This window comes from Sinohyriopsis cumingii, chromosome 18 (genome assembly GCF_028554795.1).
Source record: "Sinohyriopsis cumingii isolate HCF-2022 chromosome 18, ASM2855479v2, whole genome shotgun sequence".
Lineage (NCBI taxonomy): Eukaryota > Metazoa > Mollusca > Bivalvia > Unionida > Unionidae > Sinohyriopsis > Sinohyriopsis cumingii.
Window position 1 is genome coordinate 89315733 of NC_142978.1, and position 20115 is coordinate 89335847.

General features: G+C 33.8%; 1 protein-coding gene across 3 annotated transcripts in view; it reads left to right on the forward strand.

The window, feature by feature from the left end:
- LOC149777404 (CUE domain-containing protein 1-like) overlaps positions 1–19090 on the forward strand; it is a 48388-nt gene extending 29298 nt beyond the window's left edge. For all 3 annotated transcript variants that reach the window (XM_089942028.1, XM_089942027.1, XM_089942029.1), the window contains exons 7-9: positions 887–959; positions 5251–5377; positions 9568–19090. In XM_089942028.1, the coding sequence (XP_089798154.1) occupies positions 887–959; positions 5251–5377; positions 9568–9675 (308 nt within the window). In that variant the 3' untranslated portion in view covers positions 9676–19090. The remainder of the gene's footprint in view (positions 1–886; positions 960–5250; positions 5378–9567) is intronic.
- The last annotated feature ends 1025 nt before the right edge of the window (positions 19091–20115 follow it).

The following is a 20115-nucleotide window of genomic DNA, read 5'->3' on the forward strand; positions in this document are numbered from 1 at the left end:
TAGTGAAACTTAGACCCTAATCTGCCAGCACATTATGCATGTTGTTTGCAGATGGACTCAAGCTATTGGCAATTATGTATGGTAAATATGCAATCAAGTTATTGGCAAGTATGTGTGGTAGATATGTAATCAAGTTATTGGCAAGTATGTATGTATGGTAAATATGCAGTCAAGTTATTGGCAAGTATGTATGGTAAATATGCAGTCAAGTTATTGGCAAGTATGTATGGTAAATATGCAGTCAAGTTATTGGCAAGTATGTATGGTAAATATACAATCAAGTTATTGGCAAGTATGTATGGTAAATATACAATCAAGTTATTGGCAAGTATGTATGGTAAATATACAATCAAGTTATTGGCAAGTATGTATGGTAAATATGGACTCAAGTTATTGGCAAGTATGTATGGTAAATATGGACTCAAGTTACTGGCAAGTATGTGTGGTAAATATGGACTCAAGTTACTGGCAAGTATGTGTGGTAAATATGGACTCAAGTTACTGGCAAGTATGTGTGGTAAATATGGACTCAAGTTACTGGCAAGTATGTGTGGTAAATATGGACTCAAGTTACTGGCAAGTATGTGTGGTAAATATGGACTCAAGTTACTGGCAAGTATGTATGGTAAATATGGACTCAAGTTACTGGCAAGTATGTGTGGTAAATATGGACTCAAGTTACTGGCACGTATGTGTGGTAAATATGGACTCAAGTTACTGGCAAGTATATGTGGTAAATATGGACTCAAGTTACTGGCAAGTATGTATGGTAAATATGGACTCAAGTTACTGGCAAGTATGTATGGTAAATATACTATCAAGTACAGTATCATTGGATGAGTTATTTAAAACTGTATTGTCATGGGAAATCTTTCTTATATTTCAGCCTCAAGGAAGCAGTTTGCTGCTCTGGCTAGGAGATTTTTCACGCCAAAGAGGAAAAAGGGATCTAGGTATACGTATCCTTATTATCTTGATGCCATGCCTTAAACGTTTTTGGGTATTATGGTTTGCCATTTCCTTCAGGTGAAGGTATATGTAGGGTTTTATGCGTCACAGAATAGAAACCGAGTGGGTCTTTTGACTAAATGAATAAGACAAACACAATGTGATAAAGATGGAAATTTATGAATGAATTAATAAAGAAAAATATATGATGTAAAAATACAATGATTCTCTCATGCTCTCAACATACGATTTACTCAAATCACTCTACACAACATTCACACATCGAAAATAAACCAAAAATATTAAATCAATATGATGTACAGATCCAAGAAACCTCATGGACTGCAGATACACTTCAAACAGTATTTTACACTATAAGAGAGATTCACATAATCTCGAATATGTACTCTATTAAGATTCAAAATGATCTTATGAACACAACGAAGATTCAGAATAATCTTATGAACATAAAAATGCAATTGGAACAACAATTGATCCAAATGTATGCTTCTAGACCCCTTGTACAGTCGCACGATTCTTTGGGTTGGCCCACACTCTTATTGGCCGCTCACACCCTTTATGGATCCACCACATGTACAGTCATACGTATACACATGTACAGACAGCATACAGCACACTTTTATTTTGCTACGTCTACGTCTGTGGCACAGACATACGTACATACATACGTATCGACAGCACACAGCCCTAAATACTCTGGAAACTCCAGACAGCTCTAAACAACTTTAGACAGCATCAGACAGCTCTAGTCATATTCACAGTCACAATCACAGCAACAGACCCAATCACAGCGACAGACACAATCACAGCGACAGACACAATCAGCTACAATAAAACCAAATTGGTCATAATAATAGTTTCTGTATAATCTCTAGATATATGATAATACTTTAACCTCTAATAGTGACTTGTAATTCAAAGTTCAAATCTGCGTTGTAATAAATGCATTATTACGAGATAAGACATTAGAAACCGAATAAGCTTCGCATATCAAATGAAAATGTAAATTTAACACTTACCCCTATGGCTGGAGAACAATGGAGAGCGTACACTCCTTGACGTGATCCAAAACAACCAGTGTCGGTTTTAGAAATTGATCTTACTTAAATCCATAGGAGAGTGAGCAAAAGTTAGGGTAAAATACCCGTGCATATCATGTTATTAATGTTCCTTTGTCACAAGTAATTTCTGGCTAGGTAAATGCAGACAGTATGCCATTCAGTTAGCATTCCTCACTCTCACTTGTTTTTTTTTGTTTTGTTCATCCTTTGAGTTCGAAGAAGACCATGACATCACTGACTTGTTTGTTTTCTCAGAGTGTATGAATGGCTGATCAGCCAAATATTTCCTCTGAACAGTCTGTGGCACACTTGACAGAAGATGCTGCTTGGGTTTGCTTGGAGGATGTGCTTTTGTTTAGATTAATGATGCTCACACTTCAGCACTGCTCTGCAGTTCTCCTCCATTCAAAATCTGTAGCTTCAGTATGAATGAGATTCCTTCAGGTGGATCAATCAATCACTCTCTTGTATACACACATAAGGTGTATTTAAGTTGAAATAAAATTGATTTGGCATAGATGTTGTCACAAGTCTATGGGCTTAAAACTAAGTGACGGAAAGAAGTGAAACCGAAATGTTTTGTAAAATTCAAGAAATAATTTATTTCCCTGGAATACAAAGTGAAAATGTAAAAGAAACTGATAGTGCCATGAATTAAATCCCAAATAATCCTGTATGTTCTATCACAAGTCTAAACATAGAATATTCTGAATGAGTTCCAGGTCTTGAATGTGTTGGTGTACCAAGTCTTGAATAAGCTGATTTTCCAATAGTCTTGTATCACAATGATATAATCCAGAATGTCTCTGAATGAATTCCCAATAATCCCAGAATAGTGTTTTGGTCCAAAATATCAATAAGTACTTTGTAATTCCAATGAACAATTTAAATAACTGATTTCTCTCAAATTATATCTGAGTACAATTAAAAATAATTCCTCAGACTGAATTTAAAGTATGAAAACATTAATTTTGTTTACATCGGCCTTATAAAAAAAACTAAGGATGTGAGTAAAAAAATTGATTCAAGAATATTTTAAGTTTGTAAACAAGGTTAAACCTTGAACTCAAATATCAGTAAGCAACCTATATATAACTTACAAAAAAGACAATGGTCAAGCACACAATACAGATTAAATATTCATAATATTATTTACATTAATTGATGACCATATTCTTGCAGACTTTCTTGCTAGAAGTAGTATCTAAAGTTGCTATTCATATATGCTTCCATATGGTTGTGTGGTTGTTTGTTTTTCATTTGCTGGAAATGTATTTGTTCACCTGACCATAATGACGTAATAAGCTTATGGCTTAGTCCTGTGTTTGTACATCAACATTTGCTTGTTACCACTCTTCAGCCCATGTTTTGTGTCTGATCTCGATAAAAATTGGAACTTGTTTATCTTCTCTGTATCTTGGACAAGTTCCAATGTGAGCAAGATCTATGCATACTAATGGGGTCATCATCCATGGGATTGACTGAGCTTGTTAAAACTGTGGGCTTATCTCAACAATATCGGGGATAAATCCAAAGATAATGCATTAGATGATCTTGTATCTGATTGGTTAAACTTGTTTCCATTTGGTCCAGTTTTGATCAAACTTTGTATGTGTGTACCATGAAGGTTTTGGACAGTTTTGATAGCTGGAGAAATAACATAATAATGAGGTCCTCTTGTACCTGATTGAGTCTTTACCCTCTAGGAGCCATATTGATTTCTTACCTGCTAAGAGCCATATTGAGTTTTTACCCTTAAGGAGCCATATCGAGTTTTCACCCTTAAGGAGCCATTTGAGTCTTTACCCTTTAGGAGCCATATTGATTTCTTACCTGCTAGGAGCCATATTGAGTTTTTACCCTTAAGGAGCCATATCGAGTTTTCACCCTTAAGGAGCCATTTGAGTCTTTACCCTCTAGGAGCCATATTGATTTCTTACCTGCTAAGAGCCATATTGAGTTTTTACCCTTAAGGAGCCATATCGAGTTTTTACCCTTAAGGAGCCATACAGAGTTTTTACTCTTAAGGTGCCATATTGAACTTTTGCCTGCTAAGAGCCATACTGAGTTTTTACCGTTAAGGATCCATATTGAGTTTTTACCTGCTAGGAGCCATATCATGTTTTTACCCTCTAGGAGCCATATTTCTGACATAATTTTGATCAGACTTAGTATATGGTCTTGTATCATCAAGATAATAGGAAAGATCCAAGGCCCAAAGGAGGTCATCTTGTAAAGGTTGACTGAGAATGTTACCACTCTGAAGCCACATGTTGGATCTGACTTTGATCAAACCTACAATGCATGATGAAGCCCTTGGATAGGTTCAGTAATGAGCTGGGTCCACACCAGTTAATGAGGCCATCTTGCATTTTATTAGCTCAGTCAGTGGAGAAATTTGACTTTTTTATGAAGCATACATTATAGTGATATACTAGTGTATCTGAACAAAAACTATGTCTAAGTTTCTGCATTTTTTGCCACATTTGAAATTTTTAAGTATTTTTTAAAGCAACTTTGACACATTGGTAAAATAGGATTTGACTGTTGCTACTCTGGCCCTGTTAAAGTACCAAAAACATTGCCGTTTTGTTTGTATTACATGTATCATGCATTACTCAATTTGTTAAAAACGCATTCTTTTATGTTATTAGCTTTTAATCAAATAATAACCCAGTGTGCTTTTCTTTTGAACTGCTTCCAAATTTAAATTCAAAGAGTAAAAAAAAAAACATGACTTTAACAAACATGACAGATCTGCTTTCCTACCCAAATTATTTATATGGCCCTAGCAAATGGTTTGGGACTCCATGTAACAAGTCAGCTTTCCTACCCAAAATATTTAGCATCTTCAGAGTTTCAATACATTTGAGAAAGAAAGGGCAGACCCCTATTGAGTCTGAGATATCGAAGTTCAGGGTCACTGGACATGCAGTTGCAAAATTATGTTATTTTACATTGGTAATAGCTGCAGTCATCATCTGAATCAACCATTTTTCTTTATAAGTTTAAAGACCAAGTTAAAACGATACATACTGACCTATCTAAAAGTTGATGTTTTTGAAATTTACAGAAGGACTCGTTAAACCCACAAAGTTTAAAAAAGTTACAAGTGCATAAAGGTACATATGATATGATATCTAGAGAAGATGATAATATTTTCTTTCATATTCACATATTCTACACTGCCAGTAGTCACCATTTTCCTTAGCTTTCCCAGATTGAAGGAGCAGACAGCGCCTTCTATGATGAATCTCCTTGACAATGAGGAAGGAGGGGATGATGAACCAGATGACAACTTTAACCCTCTGACTCAATATGGTCAGAGGACAGAAATTGAACCTATTGTAAGATTCTTTTCTCCTATGTTAGAACTGTGAACCCATTGAATCCGTTAATTTTGATGTGTATGATTTTCAGGGGTGTTATTTCAGTTAGGATTTTCAGGGCTATACATTTCATGGATATTATTTTAATGGGTATAATTTTTATGAGCATAATTTTCAGGGATATTATTTTCATGGGGATATTTTTCATGGGTACTATTTTGAGACACTGAGTTACCTATGTAATTATCCATTAAATTTTAGATTACATGAGCATGATGCCAATGATGCGAAAAAAATTCATAATACTATATATCTCTTAAAGTATCAAACTTTCATTTTGGGGAGGGTGCTTTTTTTCTCCCATTGTTTTTATTAAAAATCTTGTTTTATCCAAACTACAGGCAGTTTTTTAATCATCAAAATAATTAAAACCATAAAACATGGTTTCTTTGGTTGTTAAAATGTTATATATTTAAAAACAAAGTTACTGAAATCTTTATCTGCAGAAGCTGACAAAGCCAGAGTTTGCTAATTGTAGGAAAAATTTAATTGTTTAATAAGTATTGTGGAAATTAATTTTATGTACATAGAATGAAATTAAGGGCAGAGAGATAGAGGGGTAGGGGTTGTGGTCACAAGAAACAGCCCTGCAGGATACTAAGTTGCAGGTAAAATTGAATGTTGATTATTTTAAATTAACCACAGTTGGAAAGAAGAAGAAAATCAAGCTATGAGAAGAACAGAAATGAAGACAAAACAGCAAAGGATAAGGATTTCAGAACTAGGGCTGGATAAGAATCTCAGTGCTGTCCCAACATCAAGAAAAATAGAATGTCATGAAATGGCAGTTTTATTATCAGCTAAATGTCAGATGAAAATACAGCATATCAAATTATCAAATTTTTTGTTAAGAGAGAGAAAGCAAGCAGTGATATCAAACTGCTGACAAATGCTGAAAATGTGTAAACTCTACTGGTAGTTTCATAATGCATGCAGTCATTTCCCCCAAACTTTATGAAGAATATCATATATTTGATGAGTTTTAACTAATCATCAGCATCAGAGTCCAAGTGCTGGCAAAGATGCTCAACAAATATGGAGAGAAAGTAGGTTGCAAGCAAGATGTTATGAAGAGAGGACAGGTTGTAAGCAAGATGTTATGAAGAGAGGACAGGTTGTAAGCAAGATGTTAAGAAGAGAGGACAGGTTGTAAGCAAGATGTTATGAAGAGAGGACAGGTTGTAAACAAGATGTTATGAAGAGAGGACAGGTTGTAAGCAAGATGTTATGGAGAGAGGACAGGTTGTAAGCAAGACGTTATGGAGAGAGGACAGTTTTGAGCAAGATCATCAAAAAACAGAGTGGGTTGTGATCAAAATGTTAAACAAAATACATGGAGAGAGAGAGAGAGAGAATAGGTTGTGATAAAAATGTTCAGCAAAATACATGGAGAGAGAGAGAATAGGTTGTGATAAAAATGTTCACCAAAATACATGGAGAGAGAGAGAATAGGTTGTGATAAAAATGTTCAGCAAAATACATGGAGAGAGAGAGAGAATAGGTTGTGATCAAAATGTTCAACAAAATACATGGAGAGAGAGAGAGCAGGTTGTGAGTGAGATGTTTAAAAAGCATACAGCAGGAGTAAGTTGTGAGCAGTAGTTGAAATATTTGCTGCAGGATATGAGTTGTAGCTTAAAATGAACGCCATTATTTTAAATTAACCTTGATTGGGAAAAGATGTAAAATCAAACGTTGAGAATAACAAGAAAATGAGGGAACAAACAGATAGAGATTAATATGAAAGTTGGAGTTATTTAATACCAAGGCAGTTAAAGATGATATCGTATATCCCTGTGCAAAGTACTTTGCATGATTGTTTTGCATAAAAGACATGAAAAATGACAATTTTAATGCCAACAGCAACCTACAGTACAGAAGCTTAGTGACACATCTAGGTAACTAAGTGGATCAGATATTCACTTAACACAAGGAAGAGTGACTGATTTTGATTTTGGATACAGGGTTCTGGTAGTACATTACAATTTTAGACCAAAATAGGAGAGTGCAAGTGAGCGAGGTATAATTGATTGTACAATGTGTTTCTACTTTGTTGGAAATGAAATACCTGAGCATTATGTGATTGCAACTTAATCTTCAGATACTAAGATTAATTAGTCTTGAAGTAGGATAAAATATCCCCACATTATTCATTTCAACAATAAACTTAATTCAGTTTAATTATGGACAGCTATTGAATGTCCACTGTTAACTTGCTGGGCTATAAGTGGGGTCATTTTGGATCAGAATCTAGCTGGCTCAAAGTTGTGTATTGCACAATCGTGTAGACATATGTACCACCATTAGTGCTTAAATACTAAGTTCATGTAAAACTCGTTATAATGCAATTCCACTTATAAGGTGATGTCAGCATGACTTTCATTTTTTAATTTAAGGTGACCTCTTTTTTTAATATCTTAAATACATCGGAAAAGCCGATTATTTATATCCCTAGCATTTTTGTAATCCCAGCACTGTGCTTCGTGTTGCCTTAACTTAAGATTTTTTAAAAAACTTATTGCGCTGGCACATTTGTTAATGAAGATAAGAAAAGCTATCAAGTTCAAACAGTATGTGATCAAGAGGTTAGTTAAAACTGATGACATTGAAATTTCCAGGCACATTTTCTATGGGGACGTTTTTCGAAGAAAAAAATTTAACTTGATGTTATTCTTTGGACCCTGAGCATCGCATTATAACTGGTTTTACCTGTACATGGTTTTGCTTTTTGATGTAAATTTGGTTTTCTGTTTTCTCTGTTTTAAATAGCATTGCTCGTCCTTTGGAATTTTTAATAGTTCATATTGTGTCAGATTGCTTTTCCTTTGTAATATTGGGATAACTGTATGACATTAAAGATTCCTTTGTAACCTAGGGATAAATGTATGCCATTAGAGATTTCTTTTGAATATTAGGATAAATATATGACATTAAAGATTCCTTTGTAACACTGGGATAAATGTATGTCATTTAAGATTCCTTTGTAACATTGGGATAAATGTATGTCATTTAAGATTCCTTTGTAACATTGGGATAAATGTATGTCATTTAAGATTCCCTTGTAACATAGAGATAAATGTATGTCATTTAAGATTCCCTTGTAAAATTGGGATAAATGTATGTCATTTAAGATTCCTTTGTAACATTGGGATAAATGTATGTCATTTAAGATTCCCTTGTAAAATTGGGATAAATGTATGCCATTTAAGATTCCCTTGTAACATTGTGATAAATGTATGCCATTTAAGATTCCCATGTAACATGTGGATAAATATATGCCATGTAAGAGAAGCTGATAGGTGTTCCTTTCATCAGGTCAGTGAATCATTTAGTTCAGATTACACTGAATAAAGTCAGAATGTTAAATTCCTAGAAATGACACTTGTGTCTTCTTTCCATAAGTCATGATGCATAATTGTTAGACTGCATCATTTAAATTATTATGAATGCACATGCATTATATACATTGACAATGACTAAAAATAGAAGTTACGCACAGAAGCAGACTAACCATTTTTAAACACACATGTATTGAATATACAAGACTCTTTTGAATTTTGTATTGTCTAGATATATACTTGACATAAGTGATTGATTCTTCATTTGGTAACGAATTGTAAATCTCTCAAACATCTCAATTTTTAAATGAGTGGTCTTCATGTATTGGTTATTCAAAAGTCAGTCAATAATGTCTACCAACACATGCCTCCTTAATTATGGCGGTGATTTCCTACATAATTTCCCATCCACAGTCAAGTTTCAATATGGTGTGAGCATGGAGGGGATTAACTGCTGCATTACATTGGGTGGAGAAATAAAAAACCATGAGCTGTACTATAATTGCATATCTAAATGTTGCACACAGAGTTAATAATTTATAAATTAAGCATTGATGCTTGTCCTAATTAAATAATTTGTGTCATAGAGTCTGTTATACATGGAAATTAAATTGGGGAAAAACTATTATATTTTACGAGCTAACTCTTCTCCCAAAATTGAATATCATCTTTTATTTTAAACCAGTTTGCAATATCAAATAAACTGTAAAACAATGTCCAGAAGTAAACTGACCATCAATTTAATTAATTTGTCACATCTGAAAGATTCAGTTGTATGCTTAAAAATATAAATATTTCCTTTTTTCATAGCCATCAAATCTTCAGCAGATACCAAGCTACAGGACGGTGCAGCGACCTCCTTACCGGCCAGAAGGAGTTGTCACACATTTCAGCAATCATCCAGTAGATATGGTGTAACACATTTCAGCAATTACCCAGCTGATATGGAGTAACACATTTCAGCAATTACCCAGCTGAAATGGAGTAACACATTTCAGCAATCATCCAGTGGATATGGTGTAACACATTTCAGCAATCATCAGTGGATATGGTGTAACACATTTCAGCAATTACCCAGCTGAAATGGAGTAACACATTTCAGCAGTCATCCAGTGGATATGGTGTAACACATTTCAGCAATCATGAGTGGATATGGTGTAACACATTTCAGCAGTCATTGGTGGATATAGTTTAACATATTTTCATGCATTGCTGACTAGTCTTATGAATCAGACTTTAGCTTGGATTAATGTCTTGTCATTAAGAATATTATGGTGCCATCAGTCTGTCTGCCCATTATTTTATCTCCTTTTGAACCACTTAGTAGTATTTCACCAAACTTTGTATGGAACTCATTTATATAGTAGCTAACCACCCAAATGGGCTTTTATTTCTTTTCTTTTCATCTTTTTTCTTTTAGCCGTAAGGGTCCTGGAAAGAGGTACAAAAAACATTTTTAAAATGTTCAATATGTTTTCTTTCAGTCTAAATATTAAAAATGACAGTGATAGGGTATATAGAACTATCCATGCATGGCCATCCATCACACCTCGTTTAAGATTTTAATTTAGGTTAGTTTTATATATACTGTGGTGGCATTTCTTTGAACACATTTAAAGTTTAATCAAACTCTATACAGGAAGACAAATTTATTGAATTTCATATTATGACCCCTATGTTTCTGGCTGGGAATATGGGGTCAAAATTTGTTTAAAATTAGGCAGTAGGTAAAAATAAAAAGATGGTGACATCTAATGACAAGCCATTTCAGTTGTTGCAATTTGTACAAGTTAATGTTGTGATGAGTTTACTGAAGATTAATCAAAAACTAGTAACCATCTATTCAATAGTAACCATCTGTCCAATAGTAGCCATCTATCCAATAGTAACCATCTATCCAATAGAAGCCATCTATCCAGTAGTAACCATCTATCCAAAAGTAACCATCTATCCAATAGTAGTCATCTATCCAATAGTAACCATCTATCCAATAGCAGTCATCTATCCAATAGTAGTCATCTATTCAGTAGTAGTCATCCAGTGAACAGTTAAATTTATCAAATTTATCCAAGAGTTAAATTTATCCAACAGTATTAATGAAACAAAATTAACAATATTTGTTCATATAATAGATGGAGACTGATGGCAGTCATCAGATACCATGGGAGTAATACAGAGTATTTGTACCGTGGGAGTAATACAGAATATTTGGTACCATGGGAGTAATGCAGAGTATTTGTACCATGGGAGTAATACAGAGTATTTGTAATATAATTATAGTCTGACAAAGGATTCATGAAAATAATTGAGTTTATTTCAACTTTCCACATGATTATGTAAGTACAGAGATTATATATAGCCATTTTTCTGAAGTTTTCTAATTAGGATGAACTCATCGAGTCTTGATGGACATTTGTGAACTAATAATGCAAACTATGTCAATTAATTTCTTTACTGTATCAGAAAATAAATTAGTATGTCAAATAAATGTTTCAATTTATCATTTTGTGTTGGACTTTTCTGTTACTGAAAAATATGAACATAAAGCAGTAAACTTAGTCATATTACCTTTAATACCTGTAAAGATTTGTATTGTTTTGTAAGATGTGTATTATTTTTATTACATGTAAAGATATGTTTTGTTTTGTAAGATGTATATATTTTATGTCTTGTGAATTAAAAAAATGTAAGCATGTGTAAGAAACATTGTAGTGACATGGAGGTAGTTGCAAAGGTATATTCATGGAGGTCATTTTCATTGGATCTGGTTTGTGCAGTTCATGAGAATTAGAGCTGTCAGAGGAAATGCTTGTGGTAGTTGTCTCCCTTTCATAATTATGACAAGAAACCCCATTCTATACCACAGAAAACTTCAGACTAAGTATCTGTTTGTTTTCCAGCTAAAGACATGAATTTAATTTGGGGAACAATTTTGGACAAGGGATTTTGTTACATTTCTATTTCTGTTTTATAAATAATTGGTTAATGTTTGCTAATAGGAACAAATATATGATCTAGGGTTACGTTGTAAGACCTATATGATAAGACTGCATTTTACTACATTTGTAACTGTTAAATTAATTGAAGACCGGGCAAAAATGTCAAACAACCAGATGTTCAGTAAGGATTTTGCATAATTGAATATTATTGATTCAATTTTCATACCATGTGCACTTCCTTGTAAGCTGGGTAAAACAACAGAGATTGTAGACCCTAATCTGTCATCGCATAATGCACTGGCAAATTAGGGTCAGCATTGTTTCATCTACTGGTAACTCCTAACAAATTGCATAGGCCCAGGTCTGCAGGACATTCAGGGCTTATTTGGACCAATCAGATTCTCAGAAAGTGATGCAGTAACGTGTTGGAATATAAGAAATATAAAACTGCTAACACTATATAACGTGTACCAACTATGTGACAAACTAGTTTATATAGTATTTAAAACTTCTGATTGGGACAAAAATTTCTGGGGAAGCAAAAATATAAATAACAATATAGCCTTCTAGTTTTGGTATAACCCAAGTGTAAAAACATTGTAAATGACATGCTAGTAATGTGTTAGACATTGTTGTATACAAGTAACAGGTTTGAGGCAAGTTGAATTTGTTGCATCCCTTTTACTTTCATTTTTTTTGTAATTTACAGTACTTGCTTTTTATCATCATCGTTGAGCAATTTTAAACTTATTTGACTTCTTTCTTAGTGCAAATTTTTTTTATATACTTTTTATGGTTGTCATGAAATTTGGCTAGGGCATGCATTTATATATGAGCAACATAGGACCTGGTATATAGGTCAGTGTGAACTATATTCAGTGCTTCATTGTCTATGGATAAATTATGTGTTTAAGTTGATTCATCAAGCAATAATCACTATAGGGTCATTAAAAGGGATCACTGCCAAGGATTACTATACAGTTGCATCAGAAATGGATGACTATGATCTACATTATGATTAGTATTGGACAGTGGAAATTACCCACAGACTTGCATTACCAACAGGTTTTCGTAAAGAATAATAAACAACCGAAATACAAAGGTATGGTGAATCATTGTTTGTTTACCACTGAAACCCTAAACTAAATTTCAATCCACTTGCTCCGCTTGATAAAGTACACACTGCAACAGAGCTGGGTCAATTAAAAATTATTTTCCTCACCTTGAGCTGTCTCAACCGTTCCTTGATTACGCCATGTGCTTTCTTTGCTTAATGCAGGAAAAAAAGCCATGCTTATCCGTTAATTTAAAATGAGTAAAACGATCAATGACTCGTAAATAAATGTCAGATGGCATGAACTACACACCATCCAGTTTTACAATGATCAGTGTAGTCTATTAGTATATGGTAGCTTGGGCAAGAATAACACTGGTTACTGTTCGCAATGGTTTCTGAAATTGTGAAACTCTTCCACAAGTGGGTTTTTCTGGCTTTGAATCTGACTATGATAGCGAAGTAAATGCATCATCACAGGTCTCAACCATCAATAAAGAACACTTATCAGAGATTATGGATGTTTTTTAAGACAGCGAATATGTTGAAATTATAATTAATAAACATTTTATCACTCATTTTTAATGCTATTGACATTGATATACTGCACTATATAAGTTCATATTCTAAAATTATATCTCTGGCACTTTGAGAATTTAGCAAACACAACAGTATTTCCACTCCTCATAAATTAGTAAGTTATTAAATTGAAGATGCTGATTCAATTATGTTGCTCATGATTTCTCGTTATTATATCATCTTTAAACTTAAAAATATTTAGCTGAAATGTGCAATTTATAATGAACATGTGACTCATTTAGTATTTTGAATTTGGTGCATTGATTGAAATAGGAAACAAGTCTTTTAAAATATTACTACAACATGGTAATATGAGTAAAAATCAAATTTTATATAACACACAGACATATCTACCCAGGGGGAGGGGGCATGTTAAGGAAAAACTTGGATAACCTATGTGTTATATTTGCTAATTCATGGTACTTTTCTAATGAAGATACTTTTTTGAAATGTAGTCATTCCATTGCCGCCTTGATTTCTGTACAATAACTCTTGTTGTCCACCATCTGCAGTTATCAAACTTTATGGATAGGTTGCACTTTGGGTAGGGAAGAACTCATTCAATTTATTGGTCTAAAGTTTAAATTTCACTGTCAGGAAGAAGAAATAGGGTTTCCATAAAATAACTTGCTCTCCACCATCCATTTACCAAACTTTATGGATTGTTTGCACATAGGTTACGGAAGAAACCAATAGATCTTAGGCTATTAAAAAATCCTGAGGTCTTGGTCACTGACTTAAAGAAGAAAAAGTGTTTCTGCACAATGATTTGAATTCTCCTTTATGTACAGTTACCAAACTTCATGGATGGTTTGCACTTGGTATGAGGAAGAATGCTGTTGATTCAGGAGTCAAAGGTCAAGATCATGTTGATTAAAAGAAGGAAAAATGGCTTCAACACAATAACATTAGTCCTCCTTGACATATCTAAACAAAACTAACAAAAACTTTGTCAGAGCTTCATTCTTGGCAAGGCAGAAGACTTTGATTTGTGGTCAAAGGTCAAGGTCATTGACTGATTTTTTTTTCTTCTCCTGTTCAGAAATTTAAGTTATCTGCAGAGAAGACTATTAAACCTGATGTAGGTGTATAATGTGCCATTCATGTTACTCATGTTTTGTTTGAAATGTGTTGTGTTAAAATGGCATATGTTAAAAATGGCACTTCATTGTACATTTATTTGCATTGTGACATAGCTTATATTTAATTTCTAAATATTAAAAAAGTAATTAAAAATGTATTTTAATATTGTTATATTTGCAATACACTTTTGTTTTTCTGTTTACAGAAACTAGAATTATTGAAGATATTATATGTTGTGAATGATTATATAGACCATCAGTTCTTGAGCAAATCAAAGTTTTTGTTTTATGTGTGTGTATATGTATATGTGTGTATATATGTATGTCTGCGTACTATGTTGTCTATTAATTTTAATGCACTTGTTATTTATTACTTGTAGGTGTAGAAATCATTTATAGGTAAAAGAAATACTTTGGATTTTCTCTTGATTTTGTTTTATCCCACCTTGATATAATGCTCACTTTGGCATCCATATGTATTTCCATGCATCCATCTATCATTCCATCCTCATTCTAAATTAAGGCCATTGTTTCTGTTGTTTAGATTGTTCTCAGTGTTAAAGTAATTTACTTTCTAGCAAAATGGAAGGTGAGCATGATAACAAAACAAAACTCTTATAAAAAGTTGCATTATTGAGTTTGAAATGAATATCTACCAAACATTAGCACTCTTTCAGCCAGGACAAACCCTTGAGGGATTCATGCAAAGTAGACTCACTATGTCTCATACTTCCAGCTTAGAATTAGACCAGTATCCTGTCTGGTTATTAGGTATGTCAGAAAAATTTTCTTGAGATGCAGAACCATTCAAGCCTTAGAAATGTGATACCAGTCTAGGCTGGGAACTCTTGTTGTTGTTGTAGGGTTTAAGTCCATTTCTCAGCACAAGATAGGCTATACATGGTGGCCAGTATAACTGGTGGAGGAAGAACTCTGGAAAACCTGGGAAGAACCACCACCCCACGACAAGCTACTGGCAGGCTTTCTCACATACCCATGTTAGCCGAGCCTGAGACTCGAACCCACGCAGAGGTGAGATGGCAGTGACCCAGAATGGTGAGCGCTTTAGACCACTTGGCCACTTGACAAATCTGGTCTTTAATATGCTTGGATATCCGTTAAACAGAATAGATTGAGTCAATGAATGTAATGCATTGTAGTGATAAAATTCTGCACTTCTTGTAAACTAATTTGGGTGTAAGATGTGTTTGGATATCTTTTAATGGATACCCTGTAGTCATTATTTTTGTTTTCTTTAGTGATATAGTCTTGTGCCTCCTTGAAAATAAGTTTAATTTTTAATTATCAGTATTATGCATTTTTGTTTTATCTGTAGGATTGAGGTAACCACCATCTTTGAGTATTTATGTATTTCTGCATGTAAGAAATTCCACAGTGTTTCAGATGGTATATGGTCAGACTCATAATCCAAGGTCATGGGTTGATTACCTGCCTAGGCCAGCCAGGGTCTGCTGGTTTGATGTGTCCTTGAGAAAGGCACCTAGCTGCCATTTCTTCAGTATGTTAAAGCCAGTAATGTGTTAAAAGTGATTTTAAAACAAACAATCAATATCTGTATGTAAATTGATCTATAAAAAAAGGGGGCTGGCTGAGTGGCATACCTGCCAACCATTATGATTTCTCTATAAGTCTTATTGAAGTCACCCTTAAAATAAGGACTTCGAAATAAAAGCACAAAGTACAGAAATAGGATTGTTTGCAGTAAAATCCAGATTCTGGCTTGTTCATGTTTGATTCAGATCCAAGTTTCCTCTTAGATTCAGTGGGATTTGTCAGGAACCAGACCAACTTTACAGGAGTACCGCAGACGCTTGAGACTGCACATATTTTTAAAGCAAAATGTCTGTATGATCAAACTTTTTTTTTTTAATGGCATCCATCCAGTGACATTTTCAGAATGAAATATACCTCTTAAATAATAGGCCATAGGAATAAAAAGGAATGTTCAGATTCTTTGAGAAATAATGCAGGAAGGGCAACAATTACATTTATTGAACAATATGTGTTGATCTGTCACATGGCATGAAAGATGATTGCCATCACTATGGCCCATGTGAAATATAATGTTTTATACAGCTTACATCAAGTTGAGAGCAAGAAGTCATTTGAGCTCCATAGGGTTTGGAACTGCAGTTTGTGAAACTGTACTGGAGGCAATTAAGGTTCAAGTAAAGTTTTCAAACTTGTTAGGCCTAGTTGAACACAATGTTTACTGTCACTGCATCAGTCTTGAATCACAGTTCAGTACTTTTAATGCATGTTTTCCAGCTTGACAGTAGCAGTACATGATAATTTGTTACACTTTACTGAAAACTGGTCTAGCTTATGGATACAAATTGACTGAGAAGGCCTTGTTAGGGTTGGCATGTTTTGCGTGGTCTTAGGTACTTGCCTTTAAAGATCGCTGACATTTCACCTCTGTCTGCATGGGTTTGAGACTCAGGATCAGTCAACATGGATATGTGAGAAATCTTGCCTCTTACCAGTAGCCTCCTATAAATCAATGGTTCTTGCTGGGGGTGTTCCTGGATTCTTCCTCTACCAGATTTACTGTCCACCATGTTTATGCCCACAACAACTAAAAACATAAATGTACAATTTGTTAGTATCATGTATCTTGCTTCCTTTTGTTAGAAGTCCAGATGTAATTTAGAATATAGGTAGCGATGATTGAACAACTTTATTAAAATGTTTTGAATCAAAAATGGGTGATGAAAATTATACTTCATAAAGTAAGAACATTACTGCATGTTTAAAGTGTTTTCTTTTCTTTGTAAATTTGATATTAAATTGTTATGTGCATCATTCAGTTATTTGGTTGTAATGTTAAATTATCATGCCCAGCTTACATAGTTATTTGGTTGTAATGTTCAATTATCAAGTCCAGTATACAGAGTTATTAGGTCGAACTGTTGGTTATTTCAGTTTTATTAGTACATTAGAACATCTTAGCATTTGCATATTTGAAATTACACCAGCACAATTTAAAATTTGTATCAAGTTTCATTTATGTGTACTGTATTCATTCTTCCTTAAATTTGTTGGTAAACTGATGAATGTTAAAATTGTTTTGAATGATAATTTTTGTTGTTATTTACTAGTAGTTAATTGAAAGAATATTCACATGAAATATGATATAAGCACAGTGACCTACTTTCATGCATCTACCCACATAAATAAGAAAGTATACACAAGTCATTAACTCTGTTTCATTTGATACTTGAAACATTTGACTTATGCATTGGAATTTTGTTTAGGGTAATACATCTAAGTAATATTTGTCTTTTATCCATGTGGAACAATGAAAACATATGTAATTAATATTTATTAAAATGTATGTAATTACTATTTGTCTTTTATCATATGTGACAATGAGAATGTAGGTAATTACTATTTGTCATTTGTCCCATATGGGACAGTAAGAATGTATATAATTACTATTTGTTTTTATCCCATATGGTATAATGAGAATATATGTAATTACTATTTTTTGTTGGTCTCATATGGGTCAGTGAAACTATATGTAATTACTATTTGTCATTTATCCCATATGGGACAAGGAGAATGTATGGTAATTATTTATTGATGCAATAAATTCAGTGTAATAGATTCATGCACTTGTTAGGTAGCAATTTTGTTAAATATACCTCATTGCTTGTTGAAGTCCTTCTGTTTCCCTTTTGTTGTTGAATAAAAATTGAAGAAGGGACACTTATTTGCTATGTATTCATGAGCTTTTGTTCTTCAAGGAAACAATCGGACCTTCCTTAAGGTCATTGATTTCTTTATTTTTGAGGGTAACAATTTTCACAGCTTTTGGGGGATGCTACATGCCACAAATTTAACGATTTAAAGACCCACTGAATGATAATCTTTCTGTAGAAATCAATAAGATTTTCTAAAATCCATGAATTTAAGTAGTGGCCAAAAATGTTTGTCTCTTTCACAAGACCAAGAAAATTGACTTTAAATTCACAAAACCAAGAAAATATATATCCAGGAACAAAAAGAAAATGGAATTGATAGTAACAAGTGGGGCTACTTTTTAACCATGATATTAATATGGAGCTACTTTTTTACCCTTGATATTGATATGGGACTACTTTTGTACCCTTGATATCGATATGGGACTACTTTTTTACCCATGATATTGATATGGGACTACTTTTTAATCCTTTATATCTGTATGTGGTTACTTTTTTAATACCTCATACCATATATATCTCATCTGTAGCACTCACACAGCCCAAATTTATTTATATCGGATCTGCCCTAATATACAGGAAAGAACAGATATGCTACTAAGTTAGCATGAGATTAAGCATTGACTACATGTGTCTGTCCACACCCTGTTTTAATCACAGTGTCAAAGTTTAGATCAACCTCAGTCTTAGCTAAAGAAAAGGCAGGCTTAACAAGATGGGGATCTATTGTTTGACAGTGTATGAGATCATGTTAAATAAAAGGCAGGCTTAACAAAATGAGGATCTCTTGTTTTACAATGTATGAGATCTTTCACTGCACAGCTTACAGAGTTAATACCTATAGATGATGGGGTTATTGTGTTATGTAGATTAAATTACATAGACTTGTTGCATGTATTGCATGTACATGTAATAGATTTTAAGCGACTTTTTCATTAAAACTGTACAAATACATGTATTAGTTTTCCACTTTCTTCCATCAATCCCTCTGCTTGTACCCATTGCATTTTTACTCTTTCTGATTCAAGTTTGGAAAGTTCTAGATCAGACAAAAATAACTAGATAAGCATTCATAGAATTATTCCTGGATCCAGACTGTTGGAATAGGTGCCTACTGTCATATTAATTGATATTTACTGGTCCATCCAGAGAAACCAGGCATACATAATAATCCAGCTGACTCCTTATAGAGGACTTATTTATTAGTTAAAGGAGATCGATACTGCTCCAGTCATAGAAACTGGGCATACAGAATGATCCAGCTGACTCATTATACAGGAGTTATCTATTAGGAGATTGATACTGGTCCAGTCATAGAAACTGGGTATACAGAATGATCCAGCTGACTCCTTATACAGGACTTATCTATTAGTTAAAGGAGATTGATACTGGTCCAGTCATAGAAACTGGGCATACAGAATGATCCAGCTGACTTCTTATACAGGAGTTATCTATTAGGAGATTGATACTGGTCCAGTCATAGAAACAGGGCATACAGAATGATCCAGCTGACTCCTTATACAGGACTTATCTATTAGTTAAAGGAGATCGATACTGCTCCAGTCATAGAAACCGGGCATACATAATAATCCAGCTGACTCCTTATAGAGGAGTTATCTATTAAGAGATTGATACTGCTCCAGTCATAGAAACCGGGCATACATAATAATCCAGCTGACTCCTTATAGAGGAGTTATCTATTAAGAGATTGATACTGGTCCAGTCATGGAAACTGAGCATACAGAATGATTCAGCTGACTCATTATACAGGAGTTATCTATTAGGAGATTGATACTGGTCCAGTCATAGAAACCGGGCATACAGAATGATCCTACTATCTCCATGTAGTTGGGTCATACATTAGTTAAAGGGGTGAGGGTGTTCTGGTCCTGCCAGAAAAACCAGGCATACATTATGATCCTGCTGTCTACATATGGCTGGGTTATTGATTAGTAAAAGGAGATTGATATTTACTGACC